Below are 24,575 nucleotides of genomic sequence, written 5' to 3' on the forward strand. Positions count from 1 at the left end.
GGATTAGTAGTTCCAGCAATATTATGTTGTTGCAAGGCATGGGCTATAGAAAGGGTTGTGCAGAGATGGGTGGATGTGATGGAAATGAATGTTTGAGAACAGTATTTGGTGTGAGGTAGTTTGATTGAGCAAGTAATTAAAGGGGGAGAGAGATGTGTGAAAATAAAAGAGTGTGGTTGAGAAAGCAAAAGAGGGTGTGTTGGAATGGTTTGGACATATGGAGAGAATGAATGAGGAAAGATTGACAAAGAGGATATATGTGTCAGAGATGGAGGGAACAAGGGAGACCAAATTGGAGTTGGAAGGATAGAGTGAAAAAGATTTTGAGTGATTGAGGCCTAAACATACAAGAGGGGGAGAGGCTTGCAAGGAATAAGAGTGAATTGGAATGATGTGGTATACTGGGGTCAATGTGCTGTCAGTGAACTGAACCAGGGCATGTGAAGCATCTGGGGTAAACCATGGAAAGGTCTGTGGGGCTTGGATGTGGATACATTAGTGGATGGGCCATTCTTTGTCTGTTTCCTGGCACTACCTTGCTGATGCAGGAAACAGCAGTTTTGTATAATAGTGATAATAATAACAACAACATTCTTGTTGTTCCTGCCACATGTGACACACACATCAAAAGAAGAACAACAAAAAGCTCAAAACTCATTTTAATATGGTTGTGTAAAATAATGTGAGTTCTTACAAAGCACTGGTACATAAGTTGAAGTGTCAGCAGTTGTTGAAATGGTTTACTTCTCATGTTTGCAGGTTTGTGCAGACCGTGCCTTAGTGACATCTCTATGTAACTGGGAATATTTACCAAAGAAAAATTTCCCCCTTATCTTCCATGCGGTGCAAGGGAAAGATGAACGAGAAGGAAACTCACCTAGTTTCTTCAATGCTCTTGAGGTGTGTAATAAACTTTCTTCAGAGGTTTTGTGTTGTCTTTTGTATAATTATTGTTATACTTGGATGTATTTATATATTTTTCTTAGTTTTTTTAATTATATCCTTTGTAATAGGGGAGAAACTAACTACCCATGTATCTCCTGCACTTTTTAAAATGTGATTAAGGGGCAGAATTTAGCTGGAGTCTGGAAATCCTTCTCTTTTATATCATAACTTTTCAAAGATTGGAATGGAAAAAGTAGCTAGTTATGTCTTTGGTTTCTGTTTTTGCCTTTTTGTTACTGATAAAGGTAAGTAGATTTTAAAAAAGAAAAATAACATGGAATACTTTGTCAGTTTATTCTGTGTGTTATTTTCTTCAATATTTTTTATAGTTTTTACATTGGCATAACCAAAATATACCCCAATCATGGCCATCTTGGATGAAAAGGAAATAGGGTATGAGGAAAAGAATGAAGAAGTTAATTGGAGCTGTGCAAGTGTATGTAGACCTGACTCTTGAATAATTAAGTGTCTAGCTTGTCCTCATGTTGGACAAAGTCATTACAAAGACAAAGGTAAACAGACAAACTGCATGTTTGTGAATGTAGTTGGTAATGTTACTAACAACCCAAGCATACAGCTGAAAAACATAACTTACATCACTTCCTCACTTGAGAAGTTTGATGTATAGAGCAACTATGATATACAACTTCCCAGTAAGAGAAACGATATATCAAATAATATTGTTTATATTCAATGTTGTGAATGGAAGTGATGAAGATCTTGTAGACGTGTATGTATGTACATGTGTACGGGGGTGGGTTGGGCCATTTCTTTCGTCTGTTTCCTTGCGCTACCTCGCAAACGCGGGAGACAAAAAAAAAAAAAAAAAAAAAAAAAAAAAAAAATACATAAGTATACGTATGTGAGTAGGAGAGATGGTCAAAGGGCATTATTGGGCTATGTGTTAATTGATAGGTGTGTAAAAGAGAGACTTTTGGATGTTAATGTGCTTAGAGGGGAAGGTGAAGATTTGTAGAGGTTTTCAAAAAAGAAGGGAAAATGCTGGGGAGAAGAGAGTGGTGAGAGTAAGTGAGCTTGGAAAGGAGACTTGTATGAGGAAGTACCAGGAGAGATTGAGTTCAGAATGGCAAAAGGTGAGAGCAAATGACGTGAGGGGAGTGGGTGAGGAATGGATGTATTTAGGGAGGCAGTGATGATGTGCAAAAGATGCATGTGGCATGAGAAGGGTGGGAGGTGGGCAGATTAGAAATGGTAGTGAGTGGTGGGATGGAGAAGTGAATTTGTTTGTGAAAGAGAAAAGAGAGGCATTTGGACGATACTTACAAGGAAGGAGTGCAAATGACTGGGAGATGTATAAAAGAAGGTGGTTTGAGGTCAAGAGGAAGGTGCAAGGGCTGAAAAAGAGGGTAAATGAGAGGTGGGTTAAGAGAGTATCATTAAACTTTAGGGAGAATAAAAAGATGTTTTGGAAGGAGGTAGATAATGCACACAAGACACTGGTGAAGGGGCAAAGAGGGAAGTAGTAACAGGTAGCGATGGAGTGAGTATTTTGAAGGTTTGTTGAATGTTTTTATTGATAGAGTGGCAGATGTAGGATGTTTTGGTTAGGGTGGTGTGTGAAGTGGAGGATCAGGGAGATGGTTTGGTTAAGAGAGAAGAGGTAGCGAAAGCTTTGCGGAAGATGAAATCTGGAAAGGTGGCGGGTTTGGATGGTATTACAGTTGAATTTATTAAGAGAGGGGGGTGACTGTGTTGTTGATTGGTTGGTAAAGATATTCATTGTATGTATGGATCATGGTGAAGTACCTGAGAATTGGCGGAATGCGTGCATAGTGCCATTGTACAAAGGCAAAGGGGTTAAAGGTAAGTATTCAAACTACAGAGGCATAAACCTGGAGTATTCCTGGGAAATTATATGGGGAGGTAGTGATTGAGAGGGTGAAGGCATGTACAGAGCATCAGACATGGGAATAGCAGTGTGGTTTCAGAAGTGGTAGAGGGAAATTACCTTCTCAGAAAGAATATGCAGTACAAGGGATGATATATCTTTGTAATGATTGTGGGTATTCTTTTGTGATCTGGGGGTGGAAATGTCTCTTTTGAATAGATTAGCAGGTAAGTCAGTGATGAAAATTAGCACCACAGTCATTTAATGGAACTAGAACAGGTGTTCTTGGTAAAACTGTGTTTGCATCAAGGACATGTGATGTCAATGGTTATTCAATATTTTTGTAGATGGTATGATAGGGGAGGTATGCAAGGGTTTTAGAGTGGGAATCAGGTCTGTGGTATAATTAGGGTGGGGGCATTGGAGGTGAATCATTTCTGTTGCCAGATGACTCGATTCTGGTGGCAGACTGGATACAAACAACAAAAAGGAAATTAGGAGTGAATGTGAATAAGGGTAAGGTAATTAGGTGCTGCTGGGTATAGAACAGGATGCTTTGAGCATGAGTGAATAGGGAGTAAGTGGAGTGTTTTAGGCACCTGGGGTTTGTGCATAGAGATTTTGGATGAGGCTGTTTTGATGCGTCACTATTGTATTGGAGTGCATTAGTATAGGCATTATTCTGTGTCATTTACTTGGACTGGTTAGCCTTGTGTGATTCGGAAGATGCCAGTTCACAAAAGTGTAGACAGTATGAATGTTTTTTATTATTTATGCTCGTGTGTTCTTTGCATTAGCCTTAGAATAGATAATTACAACCCTTACAGTATGTGAATACTTTTGCCCTAATACTCCATTGTTGATTTTGGTACCAAATGTTTTGATTTTTTTTCTCTGTGCAGACATTTCATTTGATTTCATTTTTATTTTAACAGTCACAGCAGTTTTCCAGTGTTAATTGCATTTTTCTGTTACTAGGTATCTACAGTTGTTGACTATGTGAGGAAGCTCCTTAACTCACGTAGTCCAAAGATCCGTGCTAAAGAGATTGGAATAATAACTCCCTACAGACGACAAGTAGAGAAGGTATGTTTTTCGCGTAATACATATGGAAAGATAATGGAGTTGGTGAAGGGAAAGTAAATTAGAACAAGATAAGTAGTTGGTATGAGCATTGGTAAACAAACAGTCCTGGCTTTATATCCATGCTAAAGAAATGCAACAAAAGTGTTTTTGAGAAAAGTTAAAGAGAGATATGGTAACTGTATGAAGATCTTTTATGTACAGAGTGAATAGAATAAATTGATTTCAGAGTGATTGTAGGCAAGCTCCATGCCAGAAATTTGAAATAATCTGGGATAAAGTTGCTCTTTAGTTTGAATTTTAAAGACCCATGATTGACTTGCATCTAATTGTGGTGCAAGTTGCCTGTGTTTTACAGAAAGGTTTCACATATGACAGCTCTAGTTTATTTATTTCTGGTCACCTTTGATTATCTTTTCTTTAAATTCTTGCAAGAAAGATTTGTCAAAAAATCATTTGAAAGACACATGATTGAAAGCTTTTTGAGATGGTAAAGTGAAAAGGGTTTGCTAAAGTGGTTTAGCCCCAATGGGGAGAATTAGTAAGGATAGATTGATACAGAGAATACATGTGTCAGAAATGGAAGGAAGTGAATAATATTTTAAGTGCTTGAGGCTTGAGCATGCAGGAGGGTGAAAGGCAATCATGGGATAGAGTGAATTGGAGCAATTTGGTATGCAGGGTGTGATGTGCTGTCCATGGACTGAGCCAGGGCATCTGAAGCAGCCAGGGGAAACCACAGAATGGTCTTGGAGGCCTTGTTGTGGATAGGGGGCTGATGTGTTGCACTACACATGATAGCTAGAGAATGGTTGTGAGCAAATAAGGTCTTTTCTTTCCATATTCCTAGCACTATTTCATTAACATGGGAATTAGCAGATGAGTATGAAAGAAAAGAAAATAAGACCATGTTGGGCGTGTCAGTTTATTGAAGTAATTTTGTAGTATAATGGTTAAAGGTGATGGGGAAAGTGCTTGTCCATGAGAGATGAAGCAGTTTAGAGTAAATTGCTGTGAGGTAGAAGTTTTTCAGATGAGGCTACCATGGGAATGACTGTTCATTTGAGGCATTTTTTGTTTAAGGGTCGGGGTATGAATGGAGATATTAGTTTCACTTGATTATCATTTTGGTGCACAAAGAATAGATAAAACTTGTTTTAGTGTGGAAGCTTTTGTTTATTTATCCCTTCACTGGTTCAGTGTGGATATTTACGTGAGCTGAGTGAAGCATCTGGATGGATGTTTACCCTGAGTTTTGCACCTTAATATTGAGGCTGCTTAGTGGTGGCTGAGGTTAAAGCACAAGATGATTTCTCCCCACTGTCACTCATCCTCCTGCCATGCCAGTGAGAGCATAATACCCTAAGTTTGCTGGGAAGGAAATTGAGCAGCTTTTAGCTAGATTTAGAGGATTAGATAGATGATGATCCCAAATAATATGTTAGATCTGTCTTTGGATAGTTGGAAAGTAATTTTATGAAGCAGAAGGTTTCCAAACAAAAGTGAGGTAATGTGGCAGGTAATTTTACAAACATTTACAGTTTTGCCTTTTTGAAAATTATCAACGAATCACATACACAGGTTGAACATCCCTATCTGAAAATCCGAAATGTTTCCAAATCCGAAACTTTTTGAGCAGCAACATGACATTACAAGTGGAAAATTCCACACACGACCTCACTTGTCCATGCTGGGCTCTGATGCTCTGTTGGTGCCGGTTTGTTACAAACCATTTTCTCCACCAGACCTACATGTATTACTCTGCTTTTTGCTTATTCTCTCTTCTTTGGTACAAAGATACTGTTGAAAATGTCAGAAAAGCCTCCAGAGTCCATCATTAAGCTGGAAGAAGGGGAAATCGAAGAAGTTTTAATGTTGACAATGAAAGTTCATCTGTCATTCATCAACTGATTGTGAAATAGCTGAAATGGTTCTGAATCAAGGTGATCATGATAATAGAGATGATAAAGTTGACTTTAAAAGTGCAGAAAAAGTGCCTATAGATGACATGGTGAAAATTTGTGATGGACTTATTGTATTGAAGGACTAGAGCAGTGTGCATTCAGAACAAGAAATCTTGTCAGTTTATAAAATCATAGAGAGACTTCAAAGACAAAGCCATTGTTAATGAGGCAGATGACTCTGGAGGAAACATTTAAAAAAAAACCATCCAGTAGAAAGGCTCCTCATCCCTAGGGGACCCACTTCCTGATCCCTCAACTTGATATTCCTTTTCATTATGTTAACAGTGATGTACCCTCCCCCTCAAGTTTCTCAGGCTATATGTAATTCTAGTATTTGTCGCTTCATTTATCTTCTTTTGTAGGCAGAGATCAAGTTTTTTTTTTTGGTAAGTGCAAAACATTATTTTTATGTGAAATCTGAATTTCATCTTCACTTAGAATGCCATGTTTGAGCATAACATGACAGGCAAAATTGTGTTCCAGTTTTTCTCAGTTTTCATTCCTGTGAATTAAATGCTTATATTTTTTTATATCTCAAAGGAAAACTAGAAAATAAAATGTAGTGTACTGTAACCTTTTAATCAAAAGACAGCATCGTAGGTGGAAACAAGACCCGCAGTTGTTTGTTGGTATTGTTTAACAGCTAATACTGGTATTCTGCTGATGCTTATGCTGCTTAGTTAACCTAAACACACTATTTTTACATTGTATTAACGGTATTTCATATTTTTTTAATGTTAAGTACTGATGTGTGAATAAGTTTAAGAAAATGGTAACATCAGTAGCATACAAATTCAGACAGGAATGGTGATGCCAAACAATCAGAGATTGTCCACAGGGGCAGCTGAGGTTGTGACCTAAGCTTTCTGATGGTTCATTTTTACACAAACTTTGTTTCATGCCCAAAATTATTAAAGATATTGTATGAATTACCTTCAGACTTATGTGTGTAACGTGTATATGAAACAGAAGTGGATTTTGTGTTTAGACTTGGGTCCCAGCCCTAAGATTCCTCATTATGTATATGCAAATATTCCATAATCTGAAAAAATGAAAAATCCGAAACACTTCTGGTTCCAGGCATTTCGGATAAGGGATACTCAGCTTGTATGACAAAAAAAGATTATTAGATAAGATAAAACACAATAATGATAATCATCAGTGTGGTTAAAGTAAATGATTAAACATGCATGGTGGAAACTTGTTTGACACACAGGATTTACTCCTGTGCTTTTCAGTGCATTTTGCTGAAACTTATACACATTATAAGAGTGACAGTAGTGGATGAAATATACTGAGTTTTTCATTATGTGATTATGTTTGAAATTGTAAATTTCAATATATGTCTTAACTTGAAAAAGCAAATTTCAAGGATTGGAAAGGAAAACAGACATTAAAAGGTTAAAGCAAGCAGGACATATTGAAGAATTGGTTGCGAGTAAAATTTTTTAGAATTGTTGATTGTGAGCAGGATAATAGAAATTGTTGATTAAGCAGTCTACCAATGTCATATACAGATTTCCTTATGTTTATGTGTTTTATAGATCAGGAAACAATTGAGAAAGGTAAATGGCACTGGAAATGTGAAGGTTGGATCACCAGAGGAGTTCCAGGGAGATGAACGCCGTGTCATCATAATTTCCACTGTTCGTGCCTCTGCTGATCGTTTGGCTGACGATCAAGTCTTCAAGCTTGGATTCTTGCGTAATCCAAAGGTATTACAAAAGAGTTTGGAGTTCATTTGGCTTACTTTTGCATGTTGGTTTTCTAGTGTTCTAGTTATTTTTCATGTTGAAATAAGTTGGCTTGCTACAGCTTAACATACAACACCCAAAAATTTGTATATTTACCTTGTCATGAATATCAGCTGATTCAGGCCCTCTAAACCATTGTTTGCTTGTTATGTAGAGGGTTAAGGTGCTACTGACCACTGGCCTTTGTACTTGGACTTGCAGTGAGTTCCAACAATAAGAAACCCCTGTTGTTTCATTGGAGAAAGGCAGCATGGCATTGTTCATTGGTATAATAGATCACTTCTGCCTTTTTCATACCTCCCATATTGTCAGCTCAACCATCCAATTCAGCTCCAACATATTTTTGTGAAGACTGTCACCCAAACAGTCCGTAAAATCATTCTTGCTTAGGAAGTGGATGAATTATTGGCAACTGTGTATGGGTATTAGTCGTGCATGGAGCAGCTTCCTTGGCTTCCAACACACTGAAGGTAGAAAGGACTGGCTTTCTATAGTATTGAATATGTAATTTTTTCCTAATACATAATAGCCATAACACCCCAGCAGATGGCAGTTTCTAAACTGTTAAGGAAATGGGTGAATTTTTGGCAGCTGTGTTGGGGTTAGTAGTGCGTTTGGTAACTTTTTTGGCATGTCAGCATGCAGAAGACAGGACCTGTTCTTTAGATTATGGTTTTATCTGTATTTTTTAATTGGATGGTACACAGTTTGTGCTGTGTTAATTTGATTTTGTATTCCTGGGCAAGAAGCCACCTATGACAAGGCTATATCACTGACATTAGATGAAGAGCAGTATACCGTTGTTGAGGACCCTCCAGTTCCAGAAGAGCATGTCATATCCTTGCTTCTGTTTTGTGTGCAGCCTTGAACCTGCAGGAGCCCTATAAAATGGTCATGGGGTCATAATTTTTTTTCTCATACACAACTACTTTTCATACCTATCCACAGCCATGCCTCCCAGGCTGTTGTACAGTACCTTATATGAATATTTTTTCATGTATATTGCCATTTTCCATGTAGCAAGGCAAGAAACAGATGAAGAGTGGCCTAATGTCTAATTGGCTCACAGCCACTCTTTAGCTGTCATTTATAATGTATCAAAACCTGAGCAACCTATCTTTAGCCAAGACACAAATACATTTTTGTATTTTCTCCGACTGCTACTCTATATGTCACCCCGTGTACCGCATTGCTCCAATTCAAGGTGTACCCTGCATGCCTCTCATCCTGCTGCATGTTTAGGACTGTCACTGAAAGCAGCTGTTACTCCTTTTTGCCACGTCGATTTCAGTCTCCCTCTTCTTTCCCCTCCACTTCTGACGCACTTACCCTCATAGTCAACCTCTCCATGTGTCCGAACCATTTTTTTATTATCCTAACTTTTCCTTCATGATTAGCCCTCCTTACACCATTTCTTTACCAGGATATCCACCCTATTCCATACATTTTTTTCTTTGCGTCTGTGGCCCATACCTAACATCCATACAATACTGTCAGGGATACTGTAACATAAAACGTAGCCATCTCTCTCCACGCACTCCTCTGTGCACCCAGGACCTTAGTCCCATCACCCATCCGCTGCCCTGTCCACTCAAGTATCTAAAATTGTCTTTATGTTCTCTAGGTTCTTACTTTCTCTAGGTTCTCTTCTTTCAGACTCATGCTTCATCCAACCTGTCTTTCTCCCATGCCTAAGTTTATAACCTTACTTTTGTTTACATTAACTCTTGACATCTCCATTTACACACTTCCACTGAGACACCAGTTTTTGCAGTTTCTCACTTGAGAAGTGTGGGATGTAGGTAAGTGAGAAAGGGTTGATTGTGGGATGAGAAGTTTACTTTTAGTGAAAGAGAAAAGAGGTGTATGGGCATTATCAGTAGTAAGGAACTGCAAGTGATTGAGAGATGTAAAATAGAAAATGGCAAGATTTCAAGGGGATGGTGTAGGGCAAATGAAAGTTGGATTGAGAGAGAATTGGCAATTTTTAGGTAGAATGAAAATGTGTTTTGAAAGGTGAACAATTTAAGGAGAATAAGAATAAATTGGATCATCAATAAAGAAAGCAGATAGGAAGTGGTAACAGGCAGAGAAGGGTTGAAGACATGAAGTAAATGGTTTTAAGGACCATTGAATGTGTTAAATGATAGGATGGCAGACTGATGGACATGGCAATTGGATGGACGGATGACACAGTGTTTGCTTACTGTGTTACCATTTACTCTCAGGTTTTTCCAATTACACTTTTCCCAAACTCTGTCACCAGCTTTTGAGTCTGGCATCAGAGCTGTGTCATTTAGAAACAGCATCGAATCACTTTTCATGAATCTCTGCCCCTGCCACACCTTAGACTGACTCCTTATTCAAAGAGCCATGCATTAACTTTCTCATCAACTAGTCTGTAAACAGATTAAACAACCATGGTGACATTGCTCATCTTTGACTTGGACCATCCTTCACTGTTGACTCACCTCCCTTTCTGTTTGCAAACATGCCTTACTCTCCTTGTGAAGATATGGCTTTTCTGGCAGCCTTGGATGGATAGATGGCACAGTGCTCACTTACTGTATTGCCATGAGCTATCAGGTTTGTCCTTTCATATTCCATCGTAAACTCTGCTATCAGCTTCTGGAGTTTCTCTCCCGAGTTGTTTCATATAGAAACAGCAACTGTTTCATCATTCATTTATCTCCATTCCCACCAGACAATACACTTGCCTCTTGCATTAAGAACATTCTAGTTACCCTTCTCACCACTTCATCTTTAAGCAGATGAAATAACCACAGTGACATCACCCATCCATGTTGTAAACCCACCATCTTTGACTGTTCTCCCTTCCTACTCGCATATTTGACTTTTCTTGTAAAAAATTCCTTGTTGCCTTTTTTTTTTTTTAACTTTGTTTACCCCATATATATGTCATACATTCTATAGTGCTTCTCTGTCAACCTTATCATACATCTTCTGATACATATACCTTTTTCTTTATATGCGATTTTAGTATTTCCGTGAGGTGAGGTAGCGTCAAGATGACTGACCGAGCCTTAGAAGAAAAATCCTCTATTGACCCTTTCCTCTGTTCCTTCTTTAGGGAATAAATACAGTCTCTTCAAGTATTTCTTGTACCAATTCTCAGCTTAATTTCCATGGCTACACATTTTCCACCTCTCCTGAAGCTGCAGTTCTCATCATTCATCATGTTTTGTGGATGCCACCACCCTCTGAATTAGCTCTCTTCCACACACCTTACCAGATATTTGACAGTTTGAAATTTGAGTTTTCACTTTTATCCTAAATGTCTTTATAGAAGGGCACTGCACATGCATTTTACCAGTTCTCATGCACCTTACCTTAGGCTATATAAAAGCTTATTAAGCTGATTAACCAACCAATATATTTACTACCTTGTTTAAGGATGTCAACTGTAATCTGATCCACTTATATTGCCTTATCTTACAGAAGGCATTCAGTATTTTCACCTTACATGTTGTCATGATTCACTCTGTAGGTCACCATGTCTTAAACTTCACTTTGTTCATCACTTTATCATCCAACACATTCATGTCCCTCAAAATACTCATTTCATCTCTTTTTTTTTTTGCCTATTTTTTTTTTTTTTTATTATACTTTGTCGCTGTCTCCCGCGTTTGCGAGGTAGCGCAAGGAAACAGACGAAAGAAATGGCCCAACCCCCCCCCCCCATACACATGTATATACATACGTCCACACACGCAAATATACATACCTACACAGCTTTCCATGGTTTACCCCAGACGCTTCACATGCCTTGATTCAATCCACTGACAGCACGTCAACCCCGGTATACCACATCGCTCCAATTCACTCTATTCCTTGCCCTCCTTTCACCCTCCTGCATGTTCAGGCCCTATTTTTTTAATATATATATATATATATATATACCTAGTCACCTTTGCCATCTTTAGTGAGACAGCGTCATGAAAAAAGGCGATAACATGATTGTTGTTTTGTTTATTTTTCAGAGATTCAATGTAGCAGTAACAAGATCCAAGGCTCTCTTGATTTTAGTGGGCTGTCCCGAGATCCTATGTCTGGATGAGTAAGTTTATTTTTAATCTGCACAGAACTTTTTAGCCTCACAGTAAAAGTGTACTATTTTGAGTGATTACATTCTGGTAAGTATTTTTAGTACCTCCATTAATATATATATATATATATAGTAAGTGGCATATGGGTTTCTATGTGCTTATTTGTTTCGTTATATTTCTTTCTCTCGAGGTACATGGGGATCCTTTGACACGTTCCTAGTTTCACAGAGTATGAAAGAGGATTGTATCCTCTTAGTGCTGTTTTCCCCATGGCATGCTCAGAGTTTCAGACTAGGGAGGGACAGTGTGGCTTATGAAATGGTTGTGGATGTGTGGGTCAGGAGTTTGGCTTGAAGAATGTATAAATACATAGAAACAAGGACTTGCATATGGCTTTCATGGATGTGGAGAAAGTGTATGATAGGGGTGATAGAAATGCTTTTTAGAAAGCGTTGTAAATATATGGCTTAGGAGAACAGCTGCTTGAAGTAGCAGAGTTTTTATCAAGAGAGTAAGGTAGTAGTTAGTAACATTAGGTCAGAGCATTTGGTAGAAGTAATCAGTAGGAACATTTAGGTAGGAGCCTCTGCAACTGCTGCCCTAGAGTTACCCTCTGCCAGGGCCTGTTAAGGTTGTGGCACTAAAGGTTAAGTGTCACTGGAGTTCACTAGTTATGAAGACTTTATTGCTGTGGCCACCCCCTTGAGGGAGTTCGAGTTGGGAACAGGCATTAGAGATACATAGCGAGGCTTTAGTACGAGTTAGAAGAGAGGAGGTGCTGAGTGGTTTCAGGTGAAGATTTCTGCAGCAGGGGTGTGCAATGTCACCATTGCTGTTAAATTAATGTATGGATAGTGGTACAGTTATCTCCCTTCTTTATTAATAATTCAGTTATTATTATATATGCTTGTGGCATGAGAAGAGTGGGTTGATTAGAAAGGGTAGTGAGTGGTGGGATGAAGAAGTAAGATTATTAGTGAAAGAGAAGAGAGGCATTTGGACAATTTTTGCAGGGAAAAAATGCAATTGAGTGGGAGATGTATAAAAGAACGAGACAGGAGGTCAAGAGAAAGGTGCAAGAGGTGAAAAAGAGGGCAAATGAGAGTTGGGGTGAGAGAGTATCATTAAATTTTAGGGAGAATAAAAAGATGTTCTGGAAGGAGGTAAATAAAGTGCGTAAGACAAGGGAGCAAATGGGAACTTTAGTGAAGGGCGCAAATGGGGAGGTGATAACAAGTAGTGGTGATGTGAGAAGGAGATGGAGTGAGTATTTTGAAGGTTTGTTGAATGTGTTTGATGATAGAGTGGCAGATATAGGGTGTTTTGGTCGAGGTGGTATGCAGAGTGAGAGGGTTAGGGAAAATGATTTGGTAAACAGAGAAGAGGTAGTAAAAGCTTTGCGGAAGATGAAAGCCGGCAAGGCAGCAGGTTTGGATGGTATTGCAGTGGAATTAATTAAAAAAGGGGGTGACTGTATTATTGACTGGTTGGTAAGGTTATTTAATGTATGTATGACTCATAGTGAAGTGCCTGAGGATTGGCGGAATGCGTGCATAGTGCCATTGTACAAAGGCAAAGGGGATAAGAGTGAGTGCTCAAATTACAGAGGTATAAGTTTGTTGAGTATTCCTGGTAAATTAAATTGGAGGGTATTGATTGAGAGGGTGAAGGCATGTACAGAGCATCAGATTGGGGAAGAGCAGTGTGGTTTCAGAAGTGGTAGAGGATGTGTGGATCAGGTGTTTGCTTTGAAGAATGTATGTGAGAAATACTTAGAAAAGCAAATGGATTTGTATGTAGCATTTATGGATCTGGAGAAGGCATATGATAGAGTTGATAGAGATGCTCTTTGGAAGGTATTAAGACTATATGGTGTGGGAGGCAAGTTGTTAGAAGCAGTGAAAAGTTTTTATTGAGGATGTAAGGCATGTGTACGTGTAGGAAGAGAGGAAAGTGATTGGTTCTCAGTGAATATAGGTTTGCGGCAGGGGTGTGTGATGTCTCCATGGTTGTTTAATTTGTTTATGGATGGGGTTGTTGGGGAGGTGAATGCAAGAGTTTTGGAAAGAGGGGCATGTATGAAGTCTGTTGGGGATGAGAGAGGAGATCTTGGGAAGTGAGTCAGTTGTTGTTCGCTGATGATACAGCGCTGGTGGCCGATTCATGTGAGAACCTGCAGAAGCTGGTGACAGTGTGGTAAAGTGTGTGAAAGAAGGAAGTTAAGAGTAAATGTGAATAAAAGCAAGGTAATTAGGTACAGTAGGGTTGAGGGTCAAGTCAATTGGGAGGTAAGTTTGAATGGAGAAAAACTGGAGGAAGTAAAGTGTTTTAGATATCTGGGAGTGGATCTGGTAGCGGATGGAACCATGGAAGCGGAAGTGGATCATAGGGTGGGGGAGGGGGCAAAAATCCTGGGAGCCTTGAAGAATGTGTGGAAGTCAAGGACATTATCTCGGAAAGCAAAAATGGGTATGTTTGAAGGAATAGTGGTTCCAACAATGTTGTATGGTTACGAGGCGTGGGCTATGGATAGAGTTGTGCGCAGGAGGATGGATGTGCTGGAAATGAGATGTTTGAGGACAATGTGTGGTGTGAGGTGGTTGGATCGAGTAAGTAACATAAGGGTAAGAGAGATGTGTGGAAATAAAAAGAGCGTGGTTGAGAGAGCAGAAGAGGGTGTTTTGAAATGATTTGGGCACATGGAGAGAATGAGTGAGGAAAGATTGACCAAGAGGATATATGTGTTGGAGGTGGAGGGAACGAGAAGTGGGAGACCAAATTGGAGGTGGAAAGATGGAGTGAAAAAGATTTTGTGTGATCGGGGCCTGAACATGCAGGAGGGTGAAAGGAGGGCAAGGAATAGAGTGAATTGGATCGATGTGGTATACCGTGGTTGACGTGCTGTCAGTGGATTGAATCAGGGCATGTGAAGCGTCTGGGGTAAACCATGGAAATCTGTGTAGGTATGTATATTTGCGTGTGTGGATGTATGTATATACATGTGTATGGGGGTGGGTTGGGCCATTTCTTTCGTCTGTTTCCTTGCGCTACCTCGCAAACGCGGGAGAAAAAAAAAAAAAAATTATTTTATTATACTTTGTCACTGTCTCCTGCATTAGGGAGGTAGCACAAGGAAACAGACGAAAGAATGGCCCAACCCACCCACATACACATGTATATACACACACGTCCACACATGCACATATACACATACCTATACATCTCAACGTATACATATATATACACACACAGACATATACATATATACACATGTACATAATTCATACTGTCTGCCCTTATTCATTATTGTTGCCACACATGAAATGAAAACCCCTCCCCCCGCATGTGCACGAGGTAGTGCTAGGAAAAGACAACAAAGGCCACATTCATTCACACTCAAGTCTCAAGGTGTCATGTATAATGCACCAAAACCATAGCTCCCTTTCCACATCCAGGCCCCACAAAACTTTCCATGGTTTACCCAAGACACTTCACATGCCCTGGTTCAATCCATTGACGCACGTCGACCCCGGTATACCACATCGTTCCAATTCACTCTATTCCTTGCACGCCTTTCACCCTCGTGCGTGTTCAGGCCCGAGTCACTCAAAATCTTTTTCACTCCATCTTTCCACCTCCAATTTGGTCTCCCACTTCTCCTTGTTCCCTCCACCTCTGACACGTATATCCTCTTGGTCAAGCTTTCCTCACTCATTCTCTCCATGTGACCAAACCATTTCAAAACACCCTCTTCTCCTCTCTCAACCACATTCTTTTTATTACCACACATATATCTTACCCTTTCATTACTTACTTGATCAAACCACCTCACACCACATATTGTCCTCAAACATCTCATTTCCAGCACATCCACCCTCCTCCATACAGCTCTATCTATAGCCCACGCCTCGCGACCATATAACATTGTTGGAACCACTATTCCTTCAAACATACCCAGTTTTACTTTCCAAGATAATGTTCTCGACTTCCATACATTTTTCAATGCTCCCAGAACTTTTGCCCCCTCCCCCACCCTTTGATTCACTTCTGCTTCCATGGTTCCATCTGCTGCCAAATCCACTCCCAGATATCCAAAACACTTCACTGCCTCCAGTTTTTCTCCATTCAAACTTACCTCCCAATTGACTTGTCCCTCAACCCTACTGTACCTAATAACCTTGCTGTTATTCACAATAACTCTCAGCTTTCTTCTTTCACACACTTTACCAAACTCAGTCACCAGCTTCTGCAGTTTCTCACCCGAATCAGCCACCAGTGCTGTATCACCAGCGAACAACAACTGACTCGCTTCCCAAGCTCTCTCATCCACAACAGACTGCATACTTGCCTCTTTTTCCAAAACTCTTGCATTTACCTCCCTAACAACCCCATCCATAAACAAATTAAACAACGATGGAGACATTACACACCCCTGCCACAAACCTGCATTCACTGAGAACCAATCACTTTTCACCGCTTCCAACAACTTGCCTCCCACACCATATATTCTTAACTTCCACAGAGCATCTCTATCAACTCTATCATATGCCTTCTCCAGATCCATAAATGCTACATACAAATCCATTTGCTTTTCTAAGTATTTCTCACATACATTCTTCAAAGCAAACACCTGATCCACACATCCACTACCACACTGCTCTTCCCCAATCTGATGCTCTGTACATGCCTTCACCCTCTCAATCAATACCCTCCCATATAATTTCCCAGAAATACTCAACAAACTTATACCTCTGTAATTTGAGCACTCGCTTTCATCCCTTTTGCCTTTGCACAATGGCACTATGCAGGCATTCTCGCCAATCCTCAGGCACTTCACCATGAGTCATACATACATTGAATAACCTTACCAACCAGTCAGCAACACAGTCACTGCAGTACCATCCAAACCTGCCGCCTTGCCAGCTTTCATCCTCCGCAAAGCTTTTACTACCTCTTCTCTGTTTACCAAATCATTCTCCCTAGCCCTCTCACTTTGCACACCACCTCGACCAAAACACCCTATATCTGCCACTCTATCATCAAACACATTCAACACATCTTCAAAATACTCACTCCATCTTCTCACATCACCACTACTTGTTATCACCTCCCCATTAGCCCCCTTCACTGAAGTTCCTATTTGTTCCAGTGTCTTATGCACTTTATTTACCTCCTTCCAAAACATCTTTTTATTCTCCCTAAAATTTAATGATACTCTCACACCCCAACTCTCATTTGCCCTCTTTTTCACCTCTTGCACCTTTCTCTTGACCTCCTGCCTCTTTCTTTTATACATCTCCCACTCATTTGTATTATTTCCCTGCAAAAATCATCCAAATGCCTCTCTCTTCTCTTTCACTAATGATCTTACTTCTTCATCCCAACACACTACCCTTTCTAATCTGCCCACCTCCCCCGCTTCTCATTCCACAAGCATCTTGTGCGCAAGCCATCACTGCTTCCCTCAATACATCCCATTCCTCCCTCACTCCCCTTACCTCTTCTGTTCCCATCTTTTTCTATTCTGTACTCAGTCTCTCCTGGTACTTCCTTACACAAGCCTCCTTCCCAAGCTCGCTCACTCTCACTACTCTTTTCACCCCAACATTCTCTCTCCTTTTCTGAAAACCTCTACAAATCAATAAGATAATGATTAGACATCCCTCCAGTTGCACCTCTCAGCACATTAACGTCCAAAAGTCTCTCTCGCGCACCTGTCAATTAACATGTAATCCAATAACACTCTCTGGCCATCTCTCCTACTTACATATGTATACTTGTGTATATCTCTTTTTAAACCAGGTATTCCCAATCACCAGTCCTTTTTCAGCACATATATCTACAAGCTCATCACCATTTCCATATACAACACTGAGCACCCCATGTAAACCACTTATTCCCTCAACTGCCACATTACTCACCTTTGCATTCAAATCATCCATCACTATAACTTGGTCTCGTGCATCAAAACTACTAACACACTCACTCAGCTGCTCCCAAAACACTTGCCTCTTATGATCTTTCTTCTCATGCCCAGGTGCATCAGCTGTCAGGAAATGTTAGCCAGATGGCAAGGGGATCCATTCCAAGCCCAAATCTTGTTTACAGGAGCCATTATTTCAGAGTTCTGTTTTAATGGGCCTATGGGATGATTATATACCCTTTAAAGCAAGGAGTTGGAGGCTACATTACAATAGGGAGGTGGAGATGAATGCAAGGGTATGCATTCTCTTGGGAATTTAGGGTCCTAGGAGGTGAGTTAGCTGTAGTGCAATGATGACAGTGCTGTTGGTAGATTCAAGTGAAAAATTGCACAAGCTGGAGTCTGAGAGTTTGGAAGTGTGTGTGAAATTAGAATGTTGAAAGTATATGTGAATAAGAGTAATATTATTTGATTTGCTGTGGAGAGATGTTATTTGGAATGTGTTTGAATGGAAAGAATTTGGAGGAATTGGAACCTTTTAGATACTTGAAAGTGGATGTAGCAGTAAATAAACCATGGGAGTTGAAGCGAGTTATGGGGTGGGTGAGGGTGCAAAGGTCCTGGGTGCATTGATGAATGTGTAAAAAGGTCATTGTCTCCTAAGGCAAAGATAGGCATGTTTGATGGTACAGTAGTCCTCTCATTGTTGTATGGATGCAAGGCATGGGCCTTTGACAAAAAGGTATACAAGAGGGTAACTGTGTTGGAAATTAAATGTGAGGATAATACTTGGTGTGTGGAGGGTTGATTGAATAAGGAATGGATGTGGTTGTAAGAGGAGTATTGATTGAATAATATATGATGGGATATGGAATGGATGTGGTAATAAGAGTAGTAGTATGTATAAGAGAACTGAAGAGGGTCTGCTGAAAAGGTTTGGACATGTAGAAAGGATCAGTAAGATGACTAAAAGGGTATATGTATCAGAAGTGTAAGGAACAAAGAAATGGGGGAAAACTAAGGATGAGGTGGAAGGATGGGGAGAAAGGTTTAGGGCCTGAACATACAATGAAGGATGTGAGATGTGCAAGTGATAGACAAATTAAATGATGTGGGTTACCATTAAAACCAGATTTAATCCAGTTTCTCTATTGTGACTTCTCATGATCTTGTATCAAATGGATATGTATTTGCACCACTTAAAGAATGAACGCTTAGTTTCATTAACAATTAATATATCTTAGAAGCTCCCTGTTACACAAATGGTGTAGTCTACCCCTGTAAAACTTGGGAGTCTTGTACAGATGCAGATGATTCTCTCAAGCAGTAGCTAGGATTTTGTGAAAGATCGATTCATCCTGGTACTGAGCAGTACTCCTATATATGATGCGTCTCTATTATAACATTTTACATGGCAGAGTCGAGTTTAAAGCAGCCTTATCAGCTTTCCCATGTTGACCTCAGTTCTTGAGCAGCTTTCCTATGTTTTTATCTAACTTTGCATTTTGTAAGTGTTACTGTACTTCAGATTTTGCTCATGAGAATTGGTTGCCTGTATACCACAGCCATCAACTAGACTGGTATTCACTGACTCTGCCTGCAATGGGTAGTACCACTAGAGAGAAGCCATCTTTGATTAGGCTCTACCTGATGGAAAACAGCACTGTGTTATTGTGGAACTTTTATCCCAAAGCCCTGTTTCCAGACTGCATAGAACTGGACAAGTCACTGCATTTTATAATTACAATATGACCATCGATAGCTCAGGATATGCTGTCATGATGTGTTTTTTACCCTACACTACCAGGCTTGGTAACTTGTACCTTCTCATGTTTACAACCTTACTTCTTTTAAAAGTCAAGTTTTGCTCTTTGAAAAGTTTTCTTTTTTTCATGCTTTTTCATTTTCACACAAGGCTTGCATCAGTGTGGACCTGTGTCTGTAACGAGCTTTTTGGGCAGAATGCTTAAGACAAAAATAAGACAAAATGAAGCTGGCATGCGAGATTATTAGTAAGAGAATTTAAAAGTAGGGGTTTAGGAATTAGAAAATATGAATAAATTGAAACAATCTTCACTTAGAATTTTTTTTTTTTTACAGGCACTGGGGCAAGTTACTTGATTTCATACAGCAGAATGGTGGCTACTGTGGTCGTCCATTTACACGTGGTAGTTTGGATGACTTGGAGGATATTCTGACACGATTTGATAATCTTGGCCTACGTAAGTATTTTTCAGAGTGGTTTTATGGATTTACTAGGTGATCTGCAGTATTAAACATCTTTTTCTTTATCCTTATTTGCTCTTCATACAATAAGTAACATATTATAAAACATGGTTATGAGCTAGTATTAAACATTTACCATAGTTTATAGATGCAAATTTAGTTGTAATTGTTTTCCCTCCAGAATATGTTTTGAAAAGATTAAAGTTGATTTTTTCCCTAACTCACCCTTTTAAACTTCATTATCATATTCTTCAATTTCATAAATTTTTCACTATATTGTATTTATCTGTATTATATTGTCTTTCAAGGAATGCTAGATTAGGGGAGAAAGATGACACTATATTCTTTTCATTTTTTTTCAGTTATCATACATGGTCACCGTTTCCCATGTAAATGAGGTAGCGCAGGAAACAGATGAAGAACGATCCATCCACTCAGACGCACATACATGGACATATACATTTCATCACATACATACTTATACATATAAATACACAGACATATAGAGTTGTGCGCAGGAGGGTGGATGTGCTGGAAATGAGATGTTTGAGGACAATATGTGGTGTGAGGTGGTTTGATCGAGTAAGTAATGTAAGGGTAAGAGAGATGTGTGGAAATAAAAAGAGCGTGGTTGAGAGAGCAGAAGAGGGTGTTTTGAAATGGTTTGGGCACATGGAGAGAATGAGTGAGGAAAGATTGACCAAGAGGATATATGTGTCGGAGGTGGAGGGAACGAGGAGAAGTGGGAGACCAAATCGGAGGTGGAAAGATGGAGTGAAAAAGATTTTGAGTGATCGGGGCCTGAACATGCAGGAGGGTGAAAGGCGGGCAAGGAATAGAGTGAATTGGATCAATGTGGTATACCGGGTTCGACGTGCTGTCTATGGATTGAATCGGCATGTGAAGTGTCTGGGGTAAACCATGGAAAGTTCTGTGGGGCCTGGATGTGGAAATGGAGGCTGTGGTTTCGGGCATTTATTGCATGACAGCTGGAGACTGAGTGTGAACGAATGGGGCCTTTGTTGTCTTTTCCTAGTGCTACCTCGCACACATGAGGGGGGAGGGGGATGTTATTCCATGTGTGGCGAGGTGGCGATGGGAATGAATAAAGGCAGACAGTGTGAATTATGTACATGTGTATATATATGTGTACATTGAGATGTATGGGTATGTATATTTGCGTGTGTGGACGTGTATGTATATACATGTGTATGGGGGTGGGTTGGGCCATTTCTTTCGTCTGTTTCCTTGCGTTACCTCGCAAATGCGGGAGACAGCGACAAAGCAAATAAATAATATACATATATATACATGCACATTTTCATACTTACCTTCATCCATTCCTGGCACCACCCCACCTCACAGGAAACAGCATCACCACCCTGAGCCAGAGGTAGTGTGAGCAGAACAGGCAGAAAAGGCCACATTTGTTCACAGTCTCTAGCTGTCATGTGTAATGCACTGAAACCACAGCTCCCTATTCACATACAGGCCCCACAAACCTTTCCATGGTTTACCTCAGATGTTTCACATGCCCTGGTTCAGTCCATTGGCAGCATATCGACCCTGGTATGGTTCAACTTCAGATTTTTAGACTTCACGATGGTGTGATAGTGATACGCATTCAGTAGAAACTGAACTTTGAATTTTGGATTTTTAAAATAGGCTTTGTGTTGGATGATTTTGTCCATTTGTAGGCTAATGTAAGTGTTATGAAAATGTTTAACATAGGCTAGGCTAAGCTATGATGCTTGGTAAGTTAGATGCGTAATATTAAATGTATTTTCAACTTGCAATGGGTTTATTGGAATGTAACCGTCGTAAGTCAAGGAGCATCTGTATTCGTGTGTCGTAGAAGGTGACTAAAAGGGGATGGAGCATGGGGCTGGAAATCCTCCACTCCAGTTTTTACTTTTCCAAAAGAGGGAACAGGGAAGGGGGCCAAGTGAGGATTTTCCCTCTTTGGCTCAGTCCTCTGTTCTTAACTCTTCCTCATTAAGGCGGGAAATGGATATTATGTATGAAAAAAATACACTTTCCCATTTTTTCTCATCTTATGCACGTTCCTGACCTCTTTCCAAAACACTTTTTATTCTCCCTAAAGTTTAATGATACTCTCATCCCAACTCTCATTTGCCCTCTTTTTCAACTCCTGCACTTTCCTTGACCTCCTGTTGCTTTGTCTTATACATCTATCAGTCATTTGCACTCCTTCCATGCAAGTATCGTCAAAACTTTTCTCTTTTGCTTAACTTTACTTCTTCATCCCACCACTCGCTACCCTTTCTAATCTACCCACCTCCCACCTTTCTCATGCCACCTGCATCTCTTGGACATGCCTTCACTGCTTCCTTAGTTATATCCTATTCCTCACCCACTCCCCTCATTTCATTTGCTCTCACGTTCTGCCATTCTAATCTCAAACCCTCCTGGTACTTCCTCACACAAGTCTTTTTTCCAAGCTCACTTACTCTCACACTCACTTCTTTGCGTCCACAGGATAGTGATCAGTTGCCCCTCTCAGCACATTACATCCAAAAGTCTTTCTTTTACATGCCTATCAGTTAACATGTAATCTAATAATGCCCTTTGACCTCTTCTATTCACATACATATACTTGTGTCCATCTTTCTTTTTAAACCAGGTATTCCCTATCACCAGTCTTTTTTCAGCACAAATCCACAATCTCTTCACTATTTCCATTCACAACACTGAATACCCCATGTACACCAATTATACCCTCAACTGCCTCATTACTCACCTTTGCATTTAAATAACCCATCATTAATGCCTGGTCTTGTGCACCAAAACTGCTGACACACTCACTGCTGCTCCCAAAACACTTACCTTCAAGATGATTCTTCACGTGATCAGGTGCATAAGCATCAATAATAATAATCACCCATCTCTCCTCATCCATTTTCAGTTTAACCCACATCTGTCTAGTATTTACTTCCTTACACTCTATCACTCACTCCCACAACTGCTTTAGGAGTAGTGCTACTCCTACCTTTGCTCTTGTCCTCTTACCAACCCCTGACTTTACTCCGAAGACTTTTCCAGACCACTTTTCCCCTTAACCCATGAACGAGCTTAATTTCACTCAGAGCCAGAACATCCAGGTTTCTTTCCTCAAACATATACCTATCTCTTCTTTCTTCTCATCTTGGTTACATCCACACACAAACACCCTCATCTGAGCCTTCAAGGAGGATGAGCACTCCCTACTTGACTCAGTTTCCTCTTTTAGAAATTGAAGCATAAGAAGGGGAGAGTTTTGAGCCTCCCATTTCTGCCCCCTTTAGTTGCCTTCTACGACATGTGGAGGAAATGTGGGAAGTGATGACAGGTAGTGAGGAAGAAGTGGAGCGAGTATTTTGAAGGTTTGTTTAATGTGTTTGATGATAGAGTGGCAGATGTAAAGTGTTTGGGTTGGGGTGGTGTGTGAAGTGAGAGGGTCAGGGAGAATGGTTTGGTTAAGAGAAAAGAGGTGGTGAAAGCCTTGCAGATGAAATCCAGCAAGGCGGCAGGTTTGGATGGTATTGCAGTTGAATTTATTAAGGGGATGACTATGTTGTTGATTGGTTGGTAAGGATATTCAATGTATGTATGGATCATGTTGAAGTGCCTGAGGATGGCGGAATGCATGTATAGTGCCATTGTGCAAAGGCAAAGGGGATAAAGGTGAATGTTCAAACTACAGAGGCATAAGTTTGTTGAGTATTCCTTGAAAATTGTATGGCATCATGTGTTTACTTAGGGGGTTCCCTTAGTGGTCAAGTTCTGTTTTCCTGTGTTTTCTGTGGTCTGGCAATGGCCAGGTCCCAAGGTTGCCAAGTGAAAGAGGCTCAACCTGTAATTCATTGTGGCATCACACGCCCCTGTTGCAGACCATCCTTCTTTGTGAACCAATCACTCGTCTCTTTACAGACCAATCATTATTCTATCTATTCTATTGTACTTTGTTGCTGTCTCCCACATTAGCGAGGTAGTGCAAGGAAACAGATGAAAGAATGTCCAACCCACCCACATACACATGTATATACATAAATGTCCACACACACACACATATACATACCTATACATTTCAATGTATACATACATATACATACACAGACATATACATATATACAAGTGCATATTCATACATGCTGCCTTCATCCATTCCTGCCGCCACCCCGCCACACATGAAATGGCATCCCTTCCCCCTGCGTGCACACGAGGTAGCGTTAGGAAAAGACAACAAAGGCCACATTGGTTCACACTTATTCTCTAGCTGTCATGTGTAATTCACCCACATCACAGCTCCCTTTCTACATCCAGGCCCCACAAAACTTTCCATGGATTACCCCAGATGCTTCACATGCCCTGGTTCAATCCATCGACAGCATGTCAACCCCGGTATACCACATCAGTCCAGTTCACTCTATTCCTTGCACGCCTTTCACTCTCCTGTATGTTCAGGCCCCAATCACTTAAAATCTTATTCACTTCATCCTTCCACCTCCAGTTTGGTCTCTGAGGTCTCCCACTTCTCCTCATTCCCTCCACCTCTGACACATATATCTTCTTTCCTCGCTCATTCTCTCCATGTGACCAAACCATTTCAGTACACCCTCTTCTTCTCTCTCAACCACACACTTTTTATTACCCCTTAAAAAAGGGGGTGACTGTATTGTTGACTGGTTGGTAAGGTTATTTAATGTATGTATGACTCATGGTAAGGTGCCTGAGGATTGGCAGAATGTGTGCATAGTGCCATTG

The 24,575-nt window shown here is 40.2% G+C and overlaps 1 protein-coding gene and 1 long non-coding RNA gene across 4 annotated transcripts in view; one reads left to right on the plus strand and one right to left on the minus strand.

The window, feature by feature from the left end:
- The window catches only part of LOC139758142 (putative helicase mov-10-B.1), a 93,741-nt gene that overhangs the window by 59,226 nt on the left and 9,940 nt on the right, over positions 1 to 24,575 (plus strand). For all 3 annotated transcript variants that reach the window (XR_011714770.1, XM_071679292.1, XM_071679293.1), the window contains exons 18-22: positions 760 to 900; positions 3,773 to 3,880; positions 7,386 to 7,556; positions 11,597 to 11,673; positions 19,686 to 19,807. Coding sequence is in view for 2 of the 3 variants with exons in the window: in XM_071679292.1 (XP_071535393.1) it covers positions 760 to 900; positions 3,773 to 3,880; positions 7,386 to 7,556; positions 11,597 to 11,673; positions 19,686 to 19,807 (619 nt within the window). In the remaining variant the exon portion in view is untranslated. The remainder of the gene's footprint in view (positions 1 to 759; positions 901 to 3,772; positions 3,881 to 7,385; positions 7,557 to 11,596; positions 11,674 to 19,685; positions 19,808 to 24,575) is intronic.
- Positions 5,319 to 24,575, minus strand: part of LOC139758143 (uncharacterized) — a 42,175-nt gene continuing 22,918 nt past the window's right edge. The window contains exon 3 of the long non-coding RNA XR_011714771.1: positions 5,319 to 5,719. This is a non-coding gene — a long non-coding RNA (uncharacterized lncRNA). The remainder of the gene's footprint in view (positions 5,720 to 24,575) is intronic.

This window comes from Panulirus ornatus, chromosome 29 (assembly GCF_036320965.1).
Source record: "Panulirus ornatus isolate Po-2019 chromosome 29, ASM3632096v1, whole genome shotgun sequence".
Taxonomy (NCBI): Eukaryota; Metazoa; Arthropoda; class Malacostraca; order Decapoda; family Palinuridae; genus Panulirus; species Panulirus ornatus.